Consider the following 19,543-nt stretch of genomic DNA (forward strand, 5'->3'; position numbering starts at 1 on the left):
CCATCTAAAAGAGCCAAAGGCAGAAGTGATACAATTAGTTCTATCTGGTCAGAAGGGTGCAATTGGGATTTAGAAGATACGATTCTTGTTTAGACCTGTCGGGAAGCTGTACACGTTCATACACAAGGCCATGTTCCCTACAGACAGAATGAACATATACACACTGCACCTGTTTCATTTCAACAAAATTGGTGATGCCCATTCTCTGGTGCATTTCCCAGAGTAATACCTGACCAATCAGTCAATCTGCTTGATTAAAATTCAAACAAAGCTTGTCAGTCAACTGCTACTTGTCATCTACCAAGTGCATTATCCATAACAATGTCTTTACCAATCTGAGTGTGTTTGCCAACCCATTAGCATTCTCCAACCAAACATTATAAATGTTTCCCTTAACATTGGTATTCCTACAAATTATCCTGATGAGTTCAAGACAAAAAGGTTGGACAAAATGTCTCTTTTATCTGCAATACTCAAGATCTTTATTAGGCAGATATTTTCAGTATGTATCTATTAGGTAAAGCTTCTGAAATTAACTTGAATTGAAATAAATATTAAAATGTTACCTAAAAATTATCATGTGCTAATTTTTAATAGATATAATTCTAAAGCAAACATTTACAGTATTCTGCAGAAGGTTAACTTCCTTAATGAAAACACTTTCAATTTTGTTTCCAGAAAAAGATATAACTCTATAATTGTTCTTGTTAAATAAGCCCTAACACTGCATGATTATTTTGTCAATGCCTGCTGTTTAATCAAGACACTCTTGACAGGCTACATAACTTACTGCTAATTAGTCCAGTGAAAGATGCCATTTAGTTTTGAATGAATCACACTGGTGGTTTTGTTGTAGTCTGTTGAACCCTGAAGGTTACTTCAGACATAATGCTTAATGATACAATGTTTTTCTTTCCAACTACTAACCATTAAGATGATGAGTATTGGCATGGAGACTGTAAAAATCTGCAGGACAAATGTCCACCTTGCATGAACGTGATTTCTCATGTTTTGATTTTTCAGCCGCGATCAGCAGAAATAAAAACAGATTACCTGTCAATCATAATGGATCCAGATGAAGTACCACTCGATGAGCAATGTGAACACCTTCCTTATGATGATAATAAATGGGAGTTTCCTCGAGACAGGCTGAAACTAGGTATGTGCACAAAATTGTAACACTGTTTGGAAAAGGTACGATGATATGTTTCAAAATTTGTGACAGTCATCTATATTTCTTTTTCGCAACAAATCAGTCAAAATGTCACTATATTTTATTCATATATCTGCACATTAAAAGGCCACATACGAATAAATGGAGGCCATTCAACTTCATGTTCAATTCCAGCCTCAATCTCAAAGTGTCAACTGATACTATGTTCAGATCCAACATAAAAGTATGCAAAAACAGTGAACACATGCTTACTCTTCTGTAATATCACCCAATTCTGTTGCTGCCTCGAGCCTTTTGCTGGTACAAATCCTCAACAATGCTCTTGTCATTGCCAAACTCAACTATTTCAGTGCTGTCCTGGCTGGTCTCCCACCTAGGGAGCTTTGAATGAACAGTAAAAATTAAACAGGATAGAACTATTTTCTCTGTGTCATCTAGTTCCTTATAATTATAAAGGGTTTTGAATTGATGAGCATGGAAAACTGCCTTCACTTTTGGCTGAGTTTGAAACAAGGGTGCATCAATAAAAACTTAGCTCCAGTAGATCAAATAAAGAATTGAAGAGGAATTTCTTTTACACACAAAAGCACTAAACACATGGAACTTGCTGTCCCTTGGAATTGTTAAAAGCGTTTCTACATTTTAAGGAATGGGCACAAAAATAAGAAAAAGGAAATTAGATATCAGGCAAGTTGAAAAGATATAATTGGAATGAAAGGAGGTTTGTGCACAGAATAAATGTGGGCTTAGACCAATTGAATAGAATCGTCTGATTCTGTGCTGAAGACTGTATGCAATTCAATGCATCTGAAGATACTCTTTTAAAGGATGAAGTTGATAATATCTTATCTGATGGTACGTGCCGCTGATAGGTTATTATAACTTCTGAGGATTGAGATTATTTGTTATGAACATGGAACTGTGGCTCAAGAATGCTCCCCTCCTTCACATTCTGTTCTTAGAAGTGCCATCATCAAGCAAGGCACTACAATTGTCACAAGCTTGGTGGTTTTAACTGTAGAGATCTGACTGACCTGTCCAGGCACTACATATGCAACTTGGACATTCTTATGGTCTGTTCCACAATATTCCTGGTGGTACTCAATGCTGAATTGATTTTCAGCCTCTGTTATTGGAATCCAGTGTTGCGCCTGCTACACAATGTGTTTGAACACTCTTTATCCAGCAAAAGAACTGTGAGTTGACTTTTCATAATAGTAAAACAATAATATTACTATTAATAATAAGTTTTGGAGGTGTCTTCTCTTTCAGTGGTTATTCCAAGGGGCAGCACAGTGGTTCAGTGATTATCACTACTACCTCACAGTGACAGGGACCCAGGTTTGATTCCCACTTTGGGTGACTGGCTGTGTAGAGTTTGCACCTTCTCCCAGTGTCTGCGTGGGCTTCCTCCAGGTGCTCCGGTTTTCTCCCACAATCCAAAGTTGTCCAGGTCAAGTGAATTGGCCATGCTAAATTGCCCTTAGTGTTAGGTGCATTAGTCAGGGGTAAATATGGGGTTGGGGAATGGGTCTGAGTGGGTTACTCTTCGGAGGGTCGGAGTGGACTTGTTGGCCCAAAGCGCCTGTTTCCACACTGTTGGGAATCTAATCTAATCTATTCTCATTACCACATTGAGTGTGGTTTTGCAGTGATTCTTGTACTCCAAAGTCATCGCGCCTTTTTAGGAGGGTTTTGAGTATCTTTTAACAGATCGATCAGGTTCAACCACCTTGATTGACCAGACCCAAGCAGGTTGGGCATTGTTGGCAGGGTGTCCTTAAGTGACCATTACTGGAGATGCTGGGTGCATATAGCCTCCTCTAAATAAGGGTGTGTGGCATATCCATGTCTGATGCACACCTCGATTGCCGTGAGGATGATGTCCATTGCCTCCATTCAAACCCAAATCCAGGTGTGTATTCTAGGGTTTCCAGCTCCCAGTTTAGTTGCAAACTGTCTGTTGGCAGCAGCAGCCTATCTGGATTCTGTAGCATGTTTATTTGAACAGTCACTTTGGTCAAGACTGAGTTTCATTTCCCAGTATGCTTAAATCAATGTCCATTTTTTGTAACTCCATGATAAGTTCACCATTTTCCACCATAAGTTCATTATTTTGAGTGACCCATCCAGCCACCCCAATAACAATATCACCTATCAAAAATTACAAGGCCACTACAGATCTGAGTCTGCAGTGAAACTGCATCACAACAAAAATGTGCCCAACCAGGGCAACCATGAGATGTGAGAGAAAGTGAAGACTGCAGGTGCTGGAGAGTCAGAGTCCAAAAGTGTGGCGCTGGTAAAGCACAGCAGGTCAGGCAGCATCCAAGGAGCAGGAGAGTGGATGTTTCGGACATAAGCCCTTCATCAGGAATATAGTGGAGTAAGGGGGTTGAGAGATAAGCAGGAGGGTGGGGGTTGTGTTATGGAGAAATGAGCTGCTGACTGACTGTCATGACCGATTATAATCAGATGCTTTGTGGAACTGTGATACACATAAAGTTGTGTGTTGGTAACACTTTCGTAGTTATCAGAAAGACAATGCCCCAGTAGAAAAAAAGGCAGCGTGTCAAATTGCAGCAACTCAAAGCAGTATTTCAGAATCTAGCCAGTGTCTGTTGTAGGAACACAACAGGAAAAGGCCATTCAGCCCTTTGAACATACTCCGCCATGCTCAATTGTGGCTAATCATCTACATCAATGCCCCATATTCCCATACCGCTTCATATCCCTTGATGTTAGCAGTGAGTAGAAATCTAAAAACCTCTCACTTAAACTATTTAATGCCTGAGCTTTGATGGTCCTAAGGGATAAAGTAATCCAAAGATGTCCCACTCTGAGTAAAAGGTTCTTCCCATAGGGAGAGATAAGGTGGGGGTTGGGGGGGGAGGGTGTCTGGAGAGAAGGTAGCAAAAGAGTACAATAGGTGAATAGGGGTGGGGATGGAGGTGATAGGTCAAAGGAGAGGGTGGAGAAGATAGGTGTGGAGGAAGATTGACAGGTGGGACAAGTCATGAGGACAGTGCTGAGCTGGAAGGTTGGAACTGGAGTAAGGTGGGGGGAGGGGAAATGAGGAAACTGGTGAAGTCCACATTGATGCCCTGGGGTTGAAGTCTTCCAAGGCGGAAGATGAGGCGTTCTTCCTTCAGGCATCAGGTGGTGAGGGAGCGGCGGTGGACGAGGCCCAGGACCTGCATGTCCTTGGCAGAGTGAGAGGGGGTGTTGAAATGTTGGGCCACAGAGTGGTGGAGTTGATTGGTGTGGATATCCCAGAGATGTTCCCTAAAATGCTCTGCGAGGAGGTGTCCAGTCTCCCCAATGTAGGGGAGACTGCATCGGGAGCAACGGATACAATAAATGATATTGGTGGATGTGCAGGTGAAACTTTGATGGATGTGGAAGGCTCCTTTGGGGACTTGGATGGAGGTGAGGGAGGAGGTGGGGGCGCAGGTTTTGCAATTCCTGCGGTGGTAGGGGAAGGTGCTAGGACAGGAGAGTGGGTTGTTGGGGGGCGTGGACCTGACCAGGTAGTCACAGAGGGAATGATCTTTGCGGAAAGCGGAAAGGGATGGGGTGGGAAATATATCCCTGGTGGTGGGGTCCGTTTGGAGTGGCGGAAATATCAGCGGATGATGCTGTTAATATGAAGGTTGGTAGGGTGGAAAGTGCTCCTGCGAGGAGGTTGAGCAGTTCATCAACTTCACCAACACATTCCACCCCGACCTTAAATTCATCTGGACCATCTCTGACACCTCCCTCCCCTTCCTGAAGGGCTTTTGCCTGAAACATCGATTTTCCTGCTCCTCGGATGATGCCTGACCTGCTGTGCTTTTCCAGCACCACTCTAATCTAAACCCTGGTTTCCAGCGTCTGCAGTCCTCACTTTTATCTAGTTCTCCCACATCTCAGGCCTAAATAGGTTGTCTTTTTTTTCTGATACTGTGTTCCCTGATTCTAGCCCCTGTTACCAGGTATAGCCAGGGGACATGTTCTCTGCATCTACTATGTCTATTCCTGTTAAAAGAAAAATTAAGTTTCTATGCAGTCACTTTCTTTCTTCTGAACTCCACAGAATACAGGTTCAGTTTCCACAATCTCTCCATATAGGATAACCCCTCCAACTCAGATGAAAGCAAAGTACTGTGGATGAATGAGATCTGAAATAAAGGGAGAAAATGCTGGAGAAACTCAGCATGTCTGGCAGCATCAGTGGAGGGAGGAACAGAGTTAACATTTCAATATAACTCTTCTCCATCCCTCTCAGTCTGGTGAACCTCCACTGCATTCCTTAATGAAAAGTATATCCTTCCTTAGTCAAGGGGACCACATTGGACGTAATATTTCAGGCATAGTCACACTAATGTTCTATTTAATTGAAAGATTACTTCTTTACTCCTGTACTTAAAACCACTTGTGATAAAGACCAACATACTGTTTACCTTCCAAATTTCTTGCTACACCTGCATGCTGATTTTCAATGATTTATGAACAATGATGTCAACACTTTCCAATCTTTCACTATTTCAGAAATAGCTTCAAAGATATCCACACTATTTTCCATCTGCTATGCTCCTGTTCCCACATTTAACTTATTTAAATCCTCTTGAAGCATCTTAGCAAACTCCTCAGAACTAACATTTTCACCAAGTTTTATATCATCTGCAAATTTGGAAATATTACAAATTGACCTCCAAATCCAAATCATTAATATAGATTGTTGTCTGCTGTTAACCAATCCTCAGTCTATGCTAATTTTGCCTCTCCTAGTTTAATCCCCTTGCTGCCATGCACTTCCATTTTCTCTATTAACCTATGTGGGACTTTATCAAAAGTCTTTCAAAAACCAAAGTCACCACAACATCCTCAAAAATCTTAAACGTGATATCGTTTTCATATTTCCATGTTGATTCTGTCCAAACAGAAAATTATTTTCTAAATATCCAGTACTCACCATCCTTTATAATAGATTTTAGAAATTTTCCCTACTACAGATCTCTTCCCAAATGTAGACCACCATGTGTATTCCCAGCAGTCCCATAGTTATGGTAATTTGCATGTCTTCTGGGCAGGGCAGGGCAGGTTTGGATCAAAGTGAGTCACGGGGGCAAAATTGTGATGGCTACTTTTAGTGGTAGACTTGCAATATAGCAACTATGTAAAAAATCCAGAAAGATCCACACTGTACAGCAGTCCATGGATTCTGCAGTACATTCACACCCAGGCCTGATGATGCAAGATGTAATTTCAGTAGATCTTGTTTTGAATAATCATAGTGAGTGGGAGTCATTGCTGACTTTTCCCTTGTTAATCCAAGAGCACTCTAGGCAGTTGTTTCCTTGGTTAGAACCAGTTAACACAGTAAAAAGATAATTGAACCTAGGACCTGCATTGCATATCTCAATCAGATATAGGTTTAATTGAAGTCAGCAGTACTTTGAACTGTTTTCCTTGTCAAAACAAAGTTAGTTCCTTCATGTATTTTAAGACAGGAAGCTTAAGTTATAGGTTAAATTGATAACAGAACCATATTCTGTTTGTTTGGGTGAGAATCATGGTTGTTCCCTGTATTTTATTAATTCCTGTGACTACGTGTTACAGAAACAAAGCAGAATGTGCAGAAGATGAATCAGTTGGAGTCAATAAAACCACATTGGCTTTGACTTAAATTTTCACTGTCATCAAGAGCTGACAGTTTGTTGAATTCAGAATGAAATTTCAATTCTTAGCTCCAAGGATTTTTTAAAAAGTACTCAGCATGCTTGTGCTACTGATTCCCTGCTCCTTAAGAGGTTTGTGGGCAGCAAGTAAGGTATTGCATGATTAGCTAGTTCAGCCAGAGCAGAAGTCGGTACACTTCAAAACATGCTCTGTCCTGGCCTCTGAAAATGTTCCCAGCTTTCCGTAGTATTGAGATCATTGGAATTCACATTGTGAGCAGTTCAACTTGGTTCCCTGTCCCCTCATTTTTGTGACCTTAAAAAGAATTGATAAAAGATCTCCTGAATCTGTATCTCAAATAATTTCTCTGTCTTTCCATTACCCCAAAGTTACAGTGGAGGTGCACTGACAAATTTTAGCCCTCTGATAATTATTTCCTCTTAATTCAATAAATTAATATTCTGCTGTCTTTCAAAGAGAAGGCATTATCCATTTATTAGACTAGAACTGCTGCCAAATAAGGTAGTTGCAAATACATTCCTAACATCACTGTTTGTTGAGATTCACTCAAGGTAGAGTGCAATAGCACTGACTTAGTAACTTGCTTGAAACCTTGTTATGTTCAATGTTTGCTAATGAATGAACCTATAGCTAAAGTGTGTTTTGATTTTCTTGATATTAAATATTTCTAGCTTACAGGTTGGAGGTATTGTCACTCATGGTCAAAGTATAACAGAACCATTCAAAAATGTTCTCTTTTTTTCACACTTTAGAATCTGAGACCATTGGTCTTTACGAAGCTGACTGATAGACCTTGCTTTGGCATTGTCCTCCTTCTTAATTGGAACTGAAGCTGATCAGTGTTACTCTACAGGAGCCAATAAAAATTAAGAATCAACAATATGGATACTTAAATATTTTCATTCATTTCTCGTCCAAAAATGAAATTATATACATGTAGTTGCCTTTACTGTTATGTTAATTTCATTATAACTAACCACTTTTAGTACAATTACTGCCACCACTTTCTCCATTTCCACTTATTTAAAGAAGATGATAGGAAAATCTTTTTTGGAGATCTGATGAAAGCATTGCTTCATAGATAATATGTTAAGATTTCTGTTACAGTATCTATATTTCAAGAAGAGGACCATGCAAATATCACTCTGTCAATGGAATGCCAGTGTTTAGCTGAACTATTATGCAAATGTTCTAAGCCTGATTATTGATTTGTAAATTCTAGAAAGGATAGGAATAACTTTATTTGAATATTTATTTTATTACCTGTTTGTCTTTGATTGTCTTGATCAACAGGTAAAACTCTTGGTCGTGGGGCTTTTGGGAAGGTTGTGGAAGCTTCTGCTTTTGGTATTCATAAATCATCCACATGCAAGACTGTTGCTATTAAAATGCTGAAAGGTAATGTGATTCTGATCATGTTGGATAGTGATAATGATTGCGATAATAAAAAAGAATTGACAAATATTGAACCAGTTTGCTTTTTTGCCATTTAAGGAATAAATTCCTTCTTAGTTAAGTGTCTGAAAGTGTTTGAGATTCTGCTGCAAAAATATGTTGGCCTCAAGTCTTTCAGCTTGCAATTTACAACAGTTAAACCTGGAGAGCCTCCAGCAACGCTATTGCTAAGTGCCCTTTGCTTTGCTTCCCGACCATCATCTACCTTGCAGTGGATGGATGGAAGTTGTGCCTTTACAAGAAAACCAGGATCCACTCAGTAACAACAAATATCTAGAGTACAAATGCTTTTCTGGGGATTACCAGCAGAATCTCTGTGCAATTTAGGGCCCTGTGTGTTCCTAAATGAAGTTTGTCCATTAATGGACAGGAAATTAAAGAATGGGAATATAGCAAATGTTAAATGCCATTACTATTGATGATAGTTACAGTATTTTTCCAGTTCTTTATGTGTATGTTTCATATTTGCATTAGTATTTGCATATCTATAGAGGACAATTAAAACCGTCACTGCTTTACTTTTATCAGCAGGATTTTGAAAATGACCAAACTAAATATTCTTATTCTGGTGTTTTAAATGATTTAAGATTATTTTCTTCCCAGAGGGGGCAACAGCCAGTGAATACAAAGCTTTAATGTCAGAACTAAAGATTTTGATCCATATCGGACATCATTTGAATGTGGTGAATTTGTTGGGAGCATGCACCAGACATGGAGGTTCGTAATTTTATAATTGTAATGGAATTTATTAATAGCACAAAGCAAAACATTCAATAAAGTTTGAGTTCAAAACTGGTTTGTTTTATTAGGAGAACCTCTAGTGAACAAAATCAGTGTGGATGGTTTGCTCTATTTGGTGTGAAAGTGGAAATTTTGGGAAGAACATTTTATAAAAATCAAAAGAACTGCAGATGCTAGAAATACGAAACAAAAACAGAAATTGCTGGAAAGTTCTAAAGAAAGGTCATTGGACCCGAAATGTTAACTCTGATTTCCTCTCCAAAAAGACTGCCAGACTTGCTGAGACTTTCCAGCAACTTCTGTTTTTCTTTTAGTTATTTACTTCATTATAACACTCAGACTTTTGATTTATTAAACCAATTTTAGGTAATGGTGACCCCCTCCTCCCCACCCCACCACCAACACCCCACCCCCACCCCCATTCCTGATGAAGGGCTTTTGCCCAAAACGTCTACTCTCCTGCTCCTCGGATGCTTCCTGACCTGCTGTGCTTTTCCAGCACCACGCTCTCAAAACTTAGAGAATTAGTCCATGTCTTATTCTAGGGAATTGCTTTAAAGAGTTACATTTGATTTACATAATGTCTAATTTTTCCATTTATAGGTCCTTTGATGGTAATTGTTGAATACTGTAAATATGGCAATCTCTCCAACTACCTGAAGAGCAAGAGAAATAACTTTGTCCTGCATAAGGTGATTGCAACTTTACGATTTTTATTTTAAATACTGAACTACTGAGATCCCATGTTATTACTGGAAATAGATGTCCACAGGTGGTATGTTTTGTGCACAGCAGGGGAATTCTCCATGATGCATTTGTTTCTAGTTTGCCACACACAAGAGGTTTTAAACTTAAAATATAATATAAGTGATGACAGAAAGGTAATATTTGCTTTACATGTTCAACATTTGCTAAACGTATGAGCAGGAATTCACCACCATTTCATGTAGAAGAGTGTGCCAGAACATGTGTCACACCACTTTAGAAACAGAACTGAATTTGTTTAGGCTTCTTTCTGGCATCAAATTGTTACCCGTACAATCCCTGCACCTATTGGCATAGGCGTAAAGATTGGGAAAAAAAAAGCTATGATCAGGCCTCATCCAATTAACTAGGCGACTAGTTTCTCCTTGTCCTTCTGGCTCCATATTAATTTAAAACAAAAATTATACTTATCATCCGTATGGAGGATGCTGCAAGTGCCACATCTACAGCTGAAAAAATGTAGCAGTACAAGCCTTACACCCGCTGTACTCAAGGCATCACAAATTCACAAGCACATCATGAGAATGTATAAAGATTCAGAGACGTCTACAGCACAGAAGGACACATTCCAACCCATTGTTCCACACCAGTCATCAAAATCTGACTACACTAATACTTTAGCTCTTAGCCCATACATGGCAATCCATGTAAATATATAAATGCTGCTCAAATGTTGCGAGAGTTTCTGACTTGCTCACTGCCTGTAAGGATGGTTAAGGCAGACTCCCACCAACCTCTGGGTGAAAAAAGATTTTTGACAGCTCTCTTATTAGCCTCTGCCTTTTGCCTTAAATCGATGCTTCCCGATATTGACTCCTCTTCTAATGGAAAAAGTTCCTTCCTATCCACCATAACTAGCCTCTATGGGCTGGCTACTCTTTCTCCGCACATCCAAAAACTGAAGTGACTCACCAAGTCAACAGGCTGTCAGTGATGACAATATGCTGGAGAAAACCCCCATGTTGATGATATCTCCTCATTGGGCCTGTCAACTATACACTGTAATGTTATCCTTCTCAAATTACACATTGCACACTTGCAAACATCTGAAAGTTTTGAGAAAACCTGTGCTTCAATATACTTTAACATGTACTATTTCTATCGAAAAACTAAATGAGATCAAACTCTGATGGCAACTGCTGTCACGGGAAAAGGTGTTAACTTTAATTCAGTGCAATAGATGATCTTGATTACCAGCCATTTTGATTAGTGCTAACCTCCATGTTTGAATCTAAAGCAGGGGGTGTGTCCATATAGCTAGTGGACCTGAATAGACACACTGGGTTCAGGCTCTTTGGAAAAAACAAAACATTGCTTTTAGGCCATTCAGGTGTGTTCAAGCCAAGCAAAGCCTTTTTTCCCAAATGATCCTATATGGTAAGTTTATCCGAAAACCAAAAAATATCTTATCTGAAAAACAAGGTTTTCAGACAAAGGATTCCCAATCTGTAAACTTCTATCAGGTGTCCCCCCAACATTCCCTGCTCCAAGGAAAACAAACCCAATCTATCTGATCCTCCCTTATATTGCAGCTCCCCCCGCTCAGGCAGCATCCCTTTCGAGGAGTCTAACTTGGGCATCTCAAGTAGGATTCAACCAATTTCCTGATGGGACATTTTTTCTGGCCTTCTGAGGGGTGTGCAACATTAGACTTGCAATTGGGTTTCATTTGCACAATCTTTTGTGCCATCCACAACTAAAACTCCTTCAGTGATGCTGAAAAAAATTAACTCTATAAAGCTGGGTTAGGATTAGGGCTAAAGTTGTTTATCTTGTGAAATTATACAATCATTTATATCAAGTATTCACTGGGTTCACACTAAATTTGCCTTTCTAACATTAGTTCCTTTCAGTGATTTAGAACTGATGCTACTAAAGGAATTGTAGAGTGAACTGAGAGGTAATGGGGAGAGGGTAAAACACAAGAAAATGCAAGACTTTCTCTTTCGTAAAGACTTGCTATTTATTTTCAAAACATATTGTTTTACCAAGCTTTCTTCATGTGCTCCATCTGCATAGGAAACTAAACTGCAGGCTGACCCCGTTCAAGAAAGGACTGCCTTGGAGGGTAAAAAAAAAAGGCTGGCTAGTGTCACAAGCTCTGAGAGCTCCACCAGCTCTGGGTTTGATGAAGACAAAACCCTAAGTGATGTTGAAGAGGAAGAGGAGGGTATGAACGGATTCCTTCCTGATTTACAGCCTTCAAAGTTATTTTTACACCGGATTGAGTATCTTTGATGTCCTTGCTGATTATCTATGTAATAAACATCCGTGGGATATTCTTAATAGGAGGAGGCACACCTTTCAGTTTTGGGAAGGAATAAAAATACATGGTGTGCTCTGAATGACAATTATAGTTCTTATCAGATTATCTTGAGGTTTTCAGAACAGTAGGGAGGAAACCTCACCTTCTTATTTTGCCACTAATTGACTCTGCGAGGTGAAAAGGAGTTAACAAACATCAACAGTACTGCAACTTGCTGTTGCCAATTTTGCTGGAGCTTCACCACATGATCTGAGGTTTTACTGCAGTAACTCACCAACTCAACAGACTGTCAATGATGACAATATTTGGGAGAAAATTTCCTTGTTGATATTTCCTCATTGAGGCTGCCAAATATACATTGTAGTGTTAGCCTGCTCAAATTACACATTTGCAAATATCTGAAAGTTCTGAGAAATATTATGCTTCTCATGTGTACTATTTCTATCAAAAAACTAAATAGGTTCAAACTCTGATGGCAAATGGTGTTTCAGAAAAGGGTATTATATTGTATCTCAGTGAAATAGATGATTTTGATTACCAGCCATTTTAGTTAATGCTAACCTTCATGTTTGAGTCTAAAGCAGTAGGTGTCACAAGTTCAGTTGATTTGAACATGGCACTCACTGCTTTAAGCTAATCAATAAAAAATTGTTTGCAAGTATGACCCGAAGCTTCAGTTCACTTGCTATTTTGATGGTGATGAAAATATTGTCAGAACTGCCAAAAGAAATGCCATTGCAAAACAGCATGGTAAGAATCAATTCTTTCTGTTCAATTCTAATTTACAGCTTCCAGGAATACTGGAGAGGATAAAAAGAAATAATGCTTGGCATAACAAACCACTAACACTTGACATGATAAACCACTAATGCTTGTAAATCACATTGACTTGCTAAGAAGGATTTAGTTGTTGCTGTTGTGAACCACCAAGTTAAATACGCTTATAGGAGCATATATATGAATTCTTTGAATTGGTAATGCTGACCCCATGTTTCCAGTTAAATCAACCAGACCAATATTATTGTTGGTCATGACATAACAAACTACAAAGGCTTGAATTCTGAAACAAAACCCAGAAATGGTGGTACCACCCAGCAGGCCAAACTGCATCACTGGAAAAAAGGCAAAAAAAAGCCTGAATATTGCATCAGAATTATTTTTGCTCACATCCTGGTTCAGAGGGACAATAGTGTACAATGGAATTGGTGAGGTTTCCCTGCTGGCCTACTGCCTGTTAATATACAGATAACCACTAATGTATTCTCTTCAGAATAGTAACTTAAAGTTTACAGATACACTATTCAGTTAAATCTTACAGCTTGTAATTTGTATGTTAACTGTTTTATTACTGCACCACTGATTGTAGCAACAAGTCAAAGTTAACATTAAAACTTTCTTTTAAAAATATAATTTGTAGATGCTGATGAGTTGTACATAGGGCCAATTACCATGGAGGACCTGATCAGTTACAGTTTCCAAGTGGCCCGAGGCATGGAATTCCTGGCATCGAGAAAGGTTTGAACACAATACTGAGTGAAATTCTGAAACTCTGGTTGATTGAAATTAGGAATCATTCTTTTTCACTTTTGAAATTTGTCACCATAACTGGTCCAATATAGCAAAAGCCCGAATGTTATAATGAACTAAATAACTAAACGAAAAACAGAAATTGCTGGAAAGTCTCAGCCGGTCTGGCAGCCTTTATGGAGAGGAAATCAGAGTTAACATTTAGAGTCCAATGACTCTTGTTTAGAATGTTCCAGCAATTTCTGTTTTTGTTTCAGATTTCCAGCATCTGCAGTTCTTTTGATTTTTATAAAAACAGTTCTGGAGTAAGTCAATGAGACTCAAAATGCTCACTCTCTTTCTCTCGCCACCGATGCTGCCAGATTTGTTGAGTTTCTTCAGCACTTTCTGCTTTTATTTCAGATCTACAGCAACCACAGAATTTTGCTTTTATTTCAATGATATAATGAATTTTTGATTAATATATATTAATTAATATTAATATTAATATAATAAAAAATTCATGATTGTATTTTAAATAAACAGATTATTTTTCAACTTGCCCATTGCAATGTTATAGTTTGTCATGCTAATTCGATATTACCATTTGCTGATAATATTGAGTTTAGATTATTATGTTATGAACAAACACCATATGGCACATGCTATATCAATGGAATGGGAAAAGTTTGAACTCATTCATGTAATAGATTCTTAAACATATTATCTTTAAAATGTTTACAAAATCTGAATGTTTCAATTTAAAATGAAATGATCAAATGCAGTAGCTATTGAAGCAAAACAGACAAACAAGAAGTCCTAAAAATTCCAGAACACATTTTTAAATCACTTGTTCATTGGTTGTGAATGTGGCAAGACCATTTGTTTTCTTTCCATAATAAGAAAGTGATGTCAGTCACGCCATTGAACCTCTGCAGTCCAGATGGTGTAGATACACTCATAGTACTGTTAGGGAGGGAATTCTAAGCTTTTCCCCAAGAATAGTGAAGGGATAGCCATATATTTCCAAGTTACAACAGATTGTGGTTTGGAAATAGTGGTGCTTCTCATGTATCTGCTGCCCTTATTTTTATAATTGGCAGTGATCATGGGTTTGTGAAATTCCATCGAAGGAGACTTGCTGGGTTGCTGCAGTGCATCTTGTAGAAGGCACACACTGCAGCTTGTGTGTTTTGAAGTTGGATGGGATGCTGATCAAGGAGGTTTCTTTGTTCTGGTGTTGAACTTCTTGATGTTTTTGGAGGGCACTCATCCAAGCATGTGGAAAGCATTTCATTACATTCTAGACACTCTAGACTTGTGTCTTCTAGATAGTGGATGGGACTGCAAAGGTTAGTACATTGTGCAGAATTCCCACCTGGTTCAATCAGGTGTCTGGTAAATTATAAGTTTCAGGATGTTGATAGTGAGAAATCCAGTAATAGTAATGCAATTGAATGTCAAAGAGGGTGATGGTTAAATTCTTTTTGTGTATGCTCATTCCCCAGAACTTGTAGCTTTTGTGGTACCAATACCACTTACAACCCCATGTCTGAATGTTGGCCAGATCTTGCTGCATATGAGCACAAACTGACCAGTCATAAATGGTAATTAACCCTGTGTGATGCTGACATCTACATTGAGCAAATGTGATAAAGTTTAGTACCAAAGGTTCAGGAATTCTATTCACCCAACTAATATGGCTTATATTTAATTAATTAATTAGTTGACAAAAATACATTTTAACTTAAAAACTCCGTGTTGAAAATCTACTTATTAAAAGGCCATAAGACTTTAAGAATACCAACATTAGTCCTGTTATATATTAATCACTTGAATAGAACTTATGAATTTTTTATTGATTAACCAATATAGTAACCTTTTAATAAAATTATAAAATTAAAAACAGAAATGCCACAAACAAATATGAATGAATATCTGAAGTGAAACATAGTATATTGATCTATTATGTATTCAGCATTTATAACTTTCACTTTAGAAATCTTAGCTAAAAGATCATTTATTATCATGGACCTACAGATCTCAGTAGTTTGGAGCAAATCTGAAGATGTAGCACTCTCTTTAATTTAGTTAGTATAGTTGAGTTAATAGTCAGTACAATGAATGTCACACCCTGCTCAGTATGTGCTCTATTATCAATTATCATTGCTTTTTATCATGTGTAGGAGATCCTGTGCTTTGTTGTGAACCACTACGAAAGCGTCATGGAAAGATCAGAGTGCAAATATTTTCATTTGTTTTCTTACCTGTTGTCCACTTGCCAATTTAGAACATTTATGTAAACCAAGCTGTCACACTTAAAGGCACATTGTGAGACCCGACACGTGACGCCAGCTCTTCCTAACATCCCGACCTACATTGAATGATTATTACATTTAATGACTTGATTTCAAGCTGCAATTTCTGAAAACAAGTACATTTCTTACGTATGTTCTAAGGAACTCGAACAGACTTCCTACTTATTTCCCCAGGAAAATTGTTAAATTATTATTTTTTTGAATCATTAAGGAAAAGGTTTTACTAAAAAAACTTTAGTATAAATAATGATGTCAGGAAATTCATGGGAAAGATTCAGGAAATGAGTTTTGAGAGTGCAACTCTTTTATTACAGTGCATCCATCGAGATCTGGCAGCAAGAAACGTCCTTTTATCTGAGAACAATGTAGTTAAGATTTGTGACTTCGGACTTGCACGAGATATTTACAAAGATCCCGATTATGTACGAAAAGGAGATGTAAGTTCATTTAATGACATTGCATGTTAATGTGACAGCTAAAAGTGAACTTAGCTAAGAAGCTAGTCATGTCAATAACTTATTCATCATTATTTACAGGCAAGGCTCCCTCTGAAATGGATGGCCCCTGAATCCATATTTGACAAAATCTACAATACTCAAAGTGATGTCTGGTCTTATGGAGTTTTGCTATGGGAAATATTTTCCTTAGGTATGTCATAATATCTACATATATCACTGTCAATTGAACACAGGATACTTTAGGACAACATATTGACATACAAGGATATTCATTTTAAAGGAAGATAAGTTTATTTGTACAAATAGTTTTTTGACTCTTATGTCAGAGTCACCATGTTGTGATGACTCCCAGTGTGTAACCATGAACTGATGGAGAAACATACACACGTTGCAAGTTTCATATGCAAAATCCTTAACTGACCAAGAACTGCATTTACCGCCTGTTTGGCAGTAGCGGATGTGGGAAGGAGACAGGAATGAGGCAGAAGCTTCATAAACATCCTCAAAGGGAAAAGATATGTTAACATCTCAAATGCAAATCTAGCAGTAAACAAAGTTTCTATTTATATGCCACCTTTACTGTGGAGAAACTTTCAAAACCGATACGTGGAGAGAAATAAACACTAAGCCAAGGAAGGAGAGGTAAGGATGCATGGGCATAAAAGTATTCTGGATTTTAAATGTTAGCCAATGTTTTCATTTTACAAATGCTACTAGTGTGTTGCTACACTTTATTGTTTTTATTTTGGTCTGTATTGCATTCTATCACTTTAATGAATTTAGCAAGTTCATCATGAAATCCATCCATTTAAAATTTGGGGTGAGTCAGAATTGATGATATGAAGGATGAAAGATGATAAAGGAACTTTGATGAACAAGATCTGAGAACTAAGTACAGTTCACACCTGAGAACCATTCCTGTCATTTCAAACTTTTGTTAGTTCAAAAAATTATGGAAACCATTGAATTCCACCAAACAGTATTTTCATAGCTTACAGCCATTATATCAAGTCCACATTTTGCATTTTCTATTGAACATAAACTTTTTGTTACTTTTTGTTCAGCAATTAGCACAGAAGTTGAATATGCCATTCTATAGCGACTGACCATCTTAAATGTTGCCTGCATAAAGTTAAGGGACTGTGAAATGCTAATTCCTCTAATATGTCGGGTTATGAACCTAAAGGGTATGGCCTCCTGTCAAAATTATTGAAATGAGGAGTCAACATTGGAAGAAGTAACTGATGAGCTGATCCCAGGACATAGAGAGATGAAAAGCATTTTAATTTTAAGGCCCCTTCCAACAAAATATAAAGAATACTTCAATAGCTAGACTGAATATAAAGAGTAAATAATTTAAAATCTAAGTTTAATACATTGTACAGAGTAATGGATTATGACATGTTGACCATTTATTACTTCTGACAGTCTGTTCTGTATTGCAATGCATTATTGATAGCTGTTTGCATTTTAAGCAGAAAATCAGCTCCTATATAACGTCTAGAATATAGAGTCATACAGATGTGCAGCACGAAAACAGACCCTTCCGTCCAACTTGTCCATGCCAACCAGATATCCTAACCTAATCTAATCCCATTTGCCAGCACTTGGCCCATACCCCTCTAAACCCATCCAATTCATATACCCATCTAGGTGCCTTTTAAATGCTGTAATTGTACCAGTCTCCACCACTTGCTCTGGCAACTCAAAAATATAGTTTTTCTGCCTCGTGGAAACAGCAATTTATGGCAAATGGGGTATTTTGTGTGACATAAGTCTCTTATTCCCAATTCTAAAATGACCATTTTTTGGGGCAGCATGGTGGCTCACTGCTGCCCTACAGTGCCAGTGACCCAGGTTCGATTCCCACCTTGGGCAACTGTGTGGAGTTTGCACATTCTCTCCGTATCTGCGAGTGTTTCCTCTGAGTGCCCTGGTTTCCTCCCACAATCCAAAAATGTGCAGATTAACTGAACTGGCCATGCTAAATTGCCCATGGTATTCAGGGATGTGTAGGTTAGATGCATTACTCAGGGGTAAATATAGGATATTAGGTTAGATTACTTAGAGTGTGGAAACAGGCCCTTCGGCCCAACAAGTCCACACCGACCCGCCGAAGCGTAACCCACCCAGACCCATTCCCTTACATTTACCCCTTCACCTAACACTACGGGCAATTTAGCATAGCCAATTCACCTAACCTGCACATTTTTTGGATTGTGGGAGGAAACCGGAGCACCCAGAGGAAACCCACGCAGACACAGGGAGAATGTGCAAACTCCACACAGTCAGTCACCTGAGGCGGGAATTGAACCCGGGTCTCTGGCACTGTGAGGTAACAGTGCTAACCACTGTGCCACCATGCCGCCCACCAGGTCTGGGTAGGTTACTCTTCGGAAGATCAGTGTGGACTTGTTGGGCCAAAGGGGCCTGTTTCTGCACTATAGGGATTCTGTGATTCTATGCAGTGACTGTAGCTTGAATCATCCAGTGCTATGACTTGGGTTGGCTATTTGACCTAGGCCATCGATGTTCATAACTTATCAATGGAGGATAGATATGGAAGTAGATTTGGGACGATGGTAGAAATTATAGAGATGTATTTGTGGAATGACTAAATAAACTAAGCCTTGGGACAGAATTAGAGGTCAGAGAGTTTTTGATTCTATCATTTTTTCATTGTATCCGGGTATGCACTACTCTAGGTTTACTCAATCCATTCTAGAAGCTTCCCAGATGCCCTTATTTGCACTGCTCTTTCCTGGAATTCATTTCCTATTGGTCTGCAGTACAGGATCATTATTCAAACCTGATTGGGATTGGATGATAGAAGCTGCCAGTCAAAGTTTGTCATTTTAAGATGAAGGATAATGATGCTTCATTCTTAAACACCATCTCTATGACAGAAACCAATCTATTGTTCAAAGTAACTCAGAGTCATAGTCATAGAGATGTACAGCATGGAAACAGACCCTTTGGTCCAACCTGTCCATGCCAACCAGATATCCCAACCCAATCTAGTCCCACCTGCCAGCACCCAGTCCACATTGCTCCAAACCCTACCTATTCATATACCCATCCAAATGCCTTTTAAATGTTCCAATTGTACCAGCCTCCACCACTAGCAGCTCATTACATACACAACCACCCTCCCTGTGAAAATGTTGCCCCATAGGTC

The 19,543-nt window shown here is 38.6% G+C and overlaps 1 protein-coding gene across 2 annotated transcripts in view; it reads left to right on the forward strand.

Moving 5' to 3' along the window:
* The window catches only part of flt1 (fms related receptor tyrosine kinase 1), a 207,279-nt gene that overhangs the window by 153,386 nt on the left and 34,350 nt on the right, over nt 1-19,543 (forward strand). For both annotated transcript variants that reach the window (XM_072577287.1, XM_072577286.1), the window contains exons 17-24: nt 1,024-1,159; nt 8,150-8,254; nt 8,915-9,028; nt 9,656-9,744; nt 11,837-11,987; nt 13,501-13,598; nt 16,222-16,344; nt 16,444-16,555. In XM_072577287.1, coding sequence (XP_072433388.1) covers nt 1,024-1,159; nt 8,150-8,254; nt 8,915-9,028; nt 9,656-9,744; nt 11,837-11,987; nt 13,501-13,598; nt 16,222-16,344; nt 16,444-16,555 — 928 coding nt within the window. The remainder of the gene's footprint in view (nt 1-1,023; nt 1,160-8,149; nt 8,255-8,914; nt 9,029-9,655; nt 9,745-11,836; nt 11,988-13,500; nt 13,599-16,221; nt 16,345-16,443; nt 16,556-19,543) is intronic.

The sequence above is a fragment of the Chiloscyllium punctatum genome, chromosome 9 (genome assembly GCF_047496795.1).
Source record: "Chiloscyllium punctatum isolate Juve2018m chromosome 9, sChiPun1.3, whole genome shotgun sequence".
Taxonomy (NCBI): Eukaryota; Metazoa; Chordata; class Chondrichthyes; order Orectolobiformes; family Hemiscylliidae; genus Chiloscyllium; species Chiloscyllium punctatum.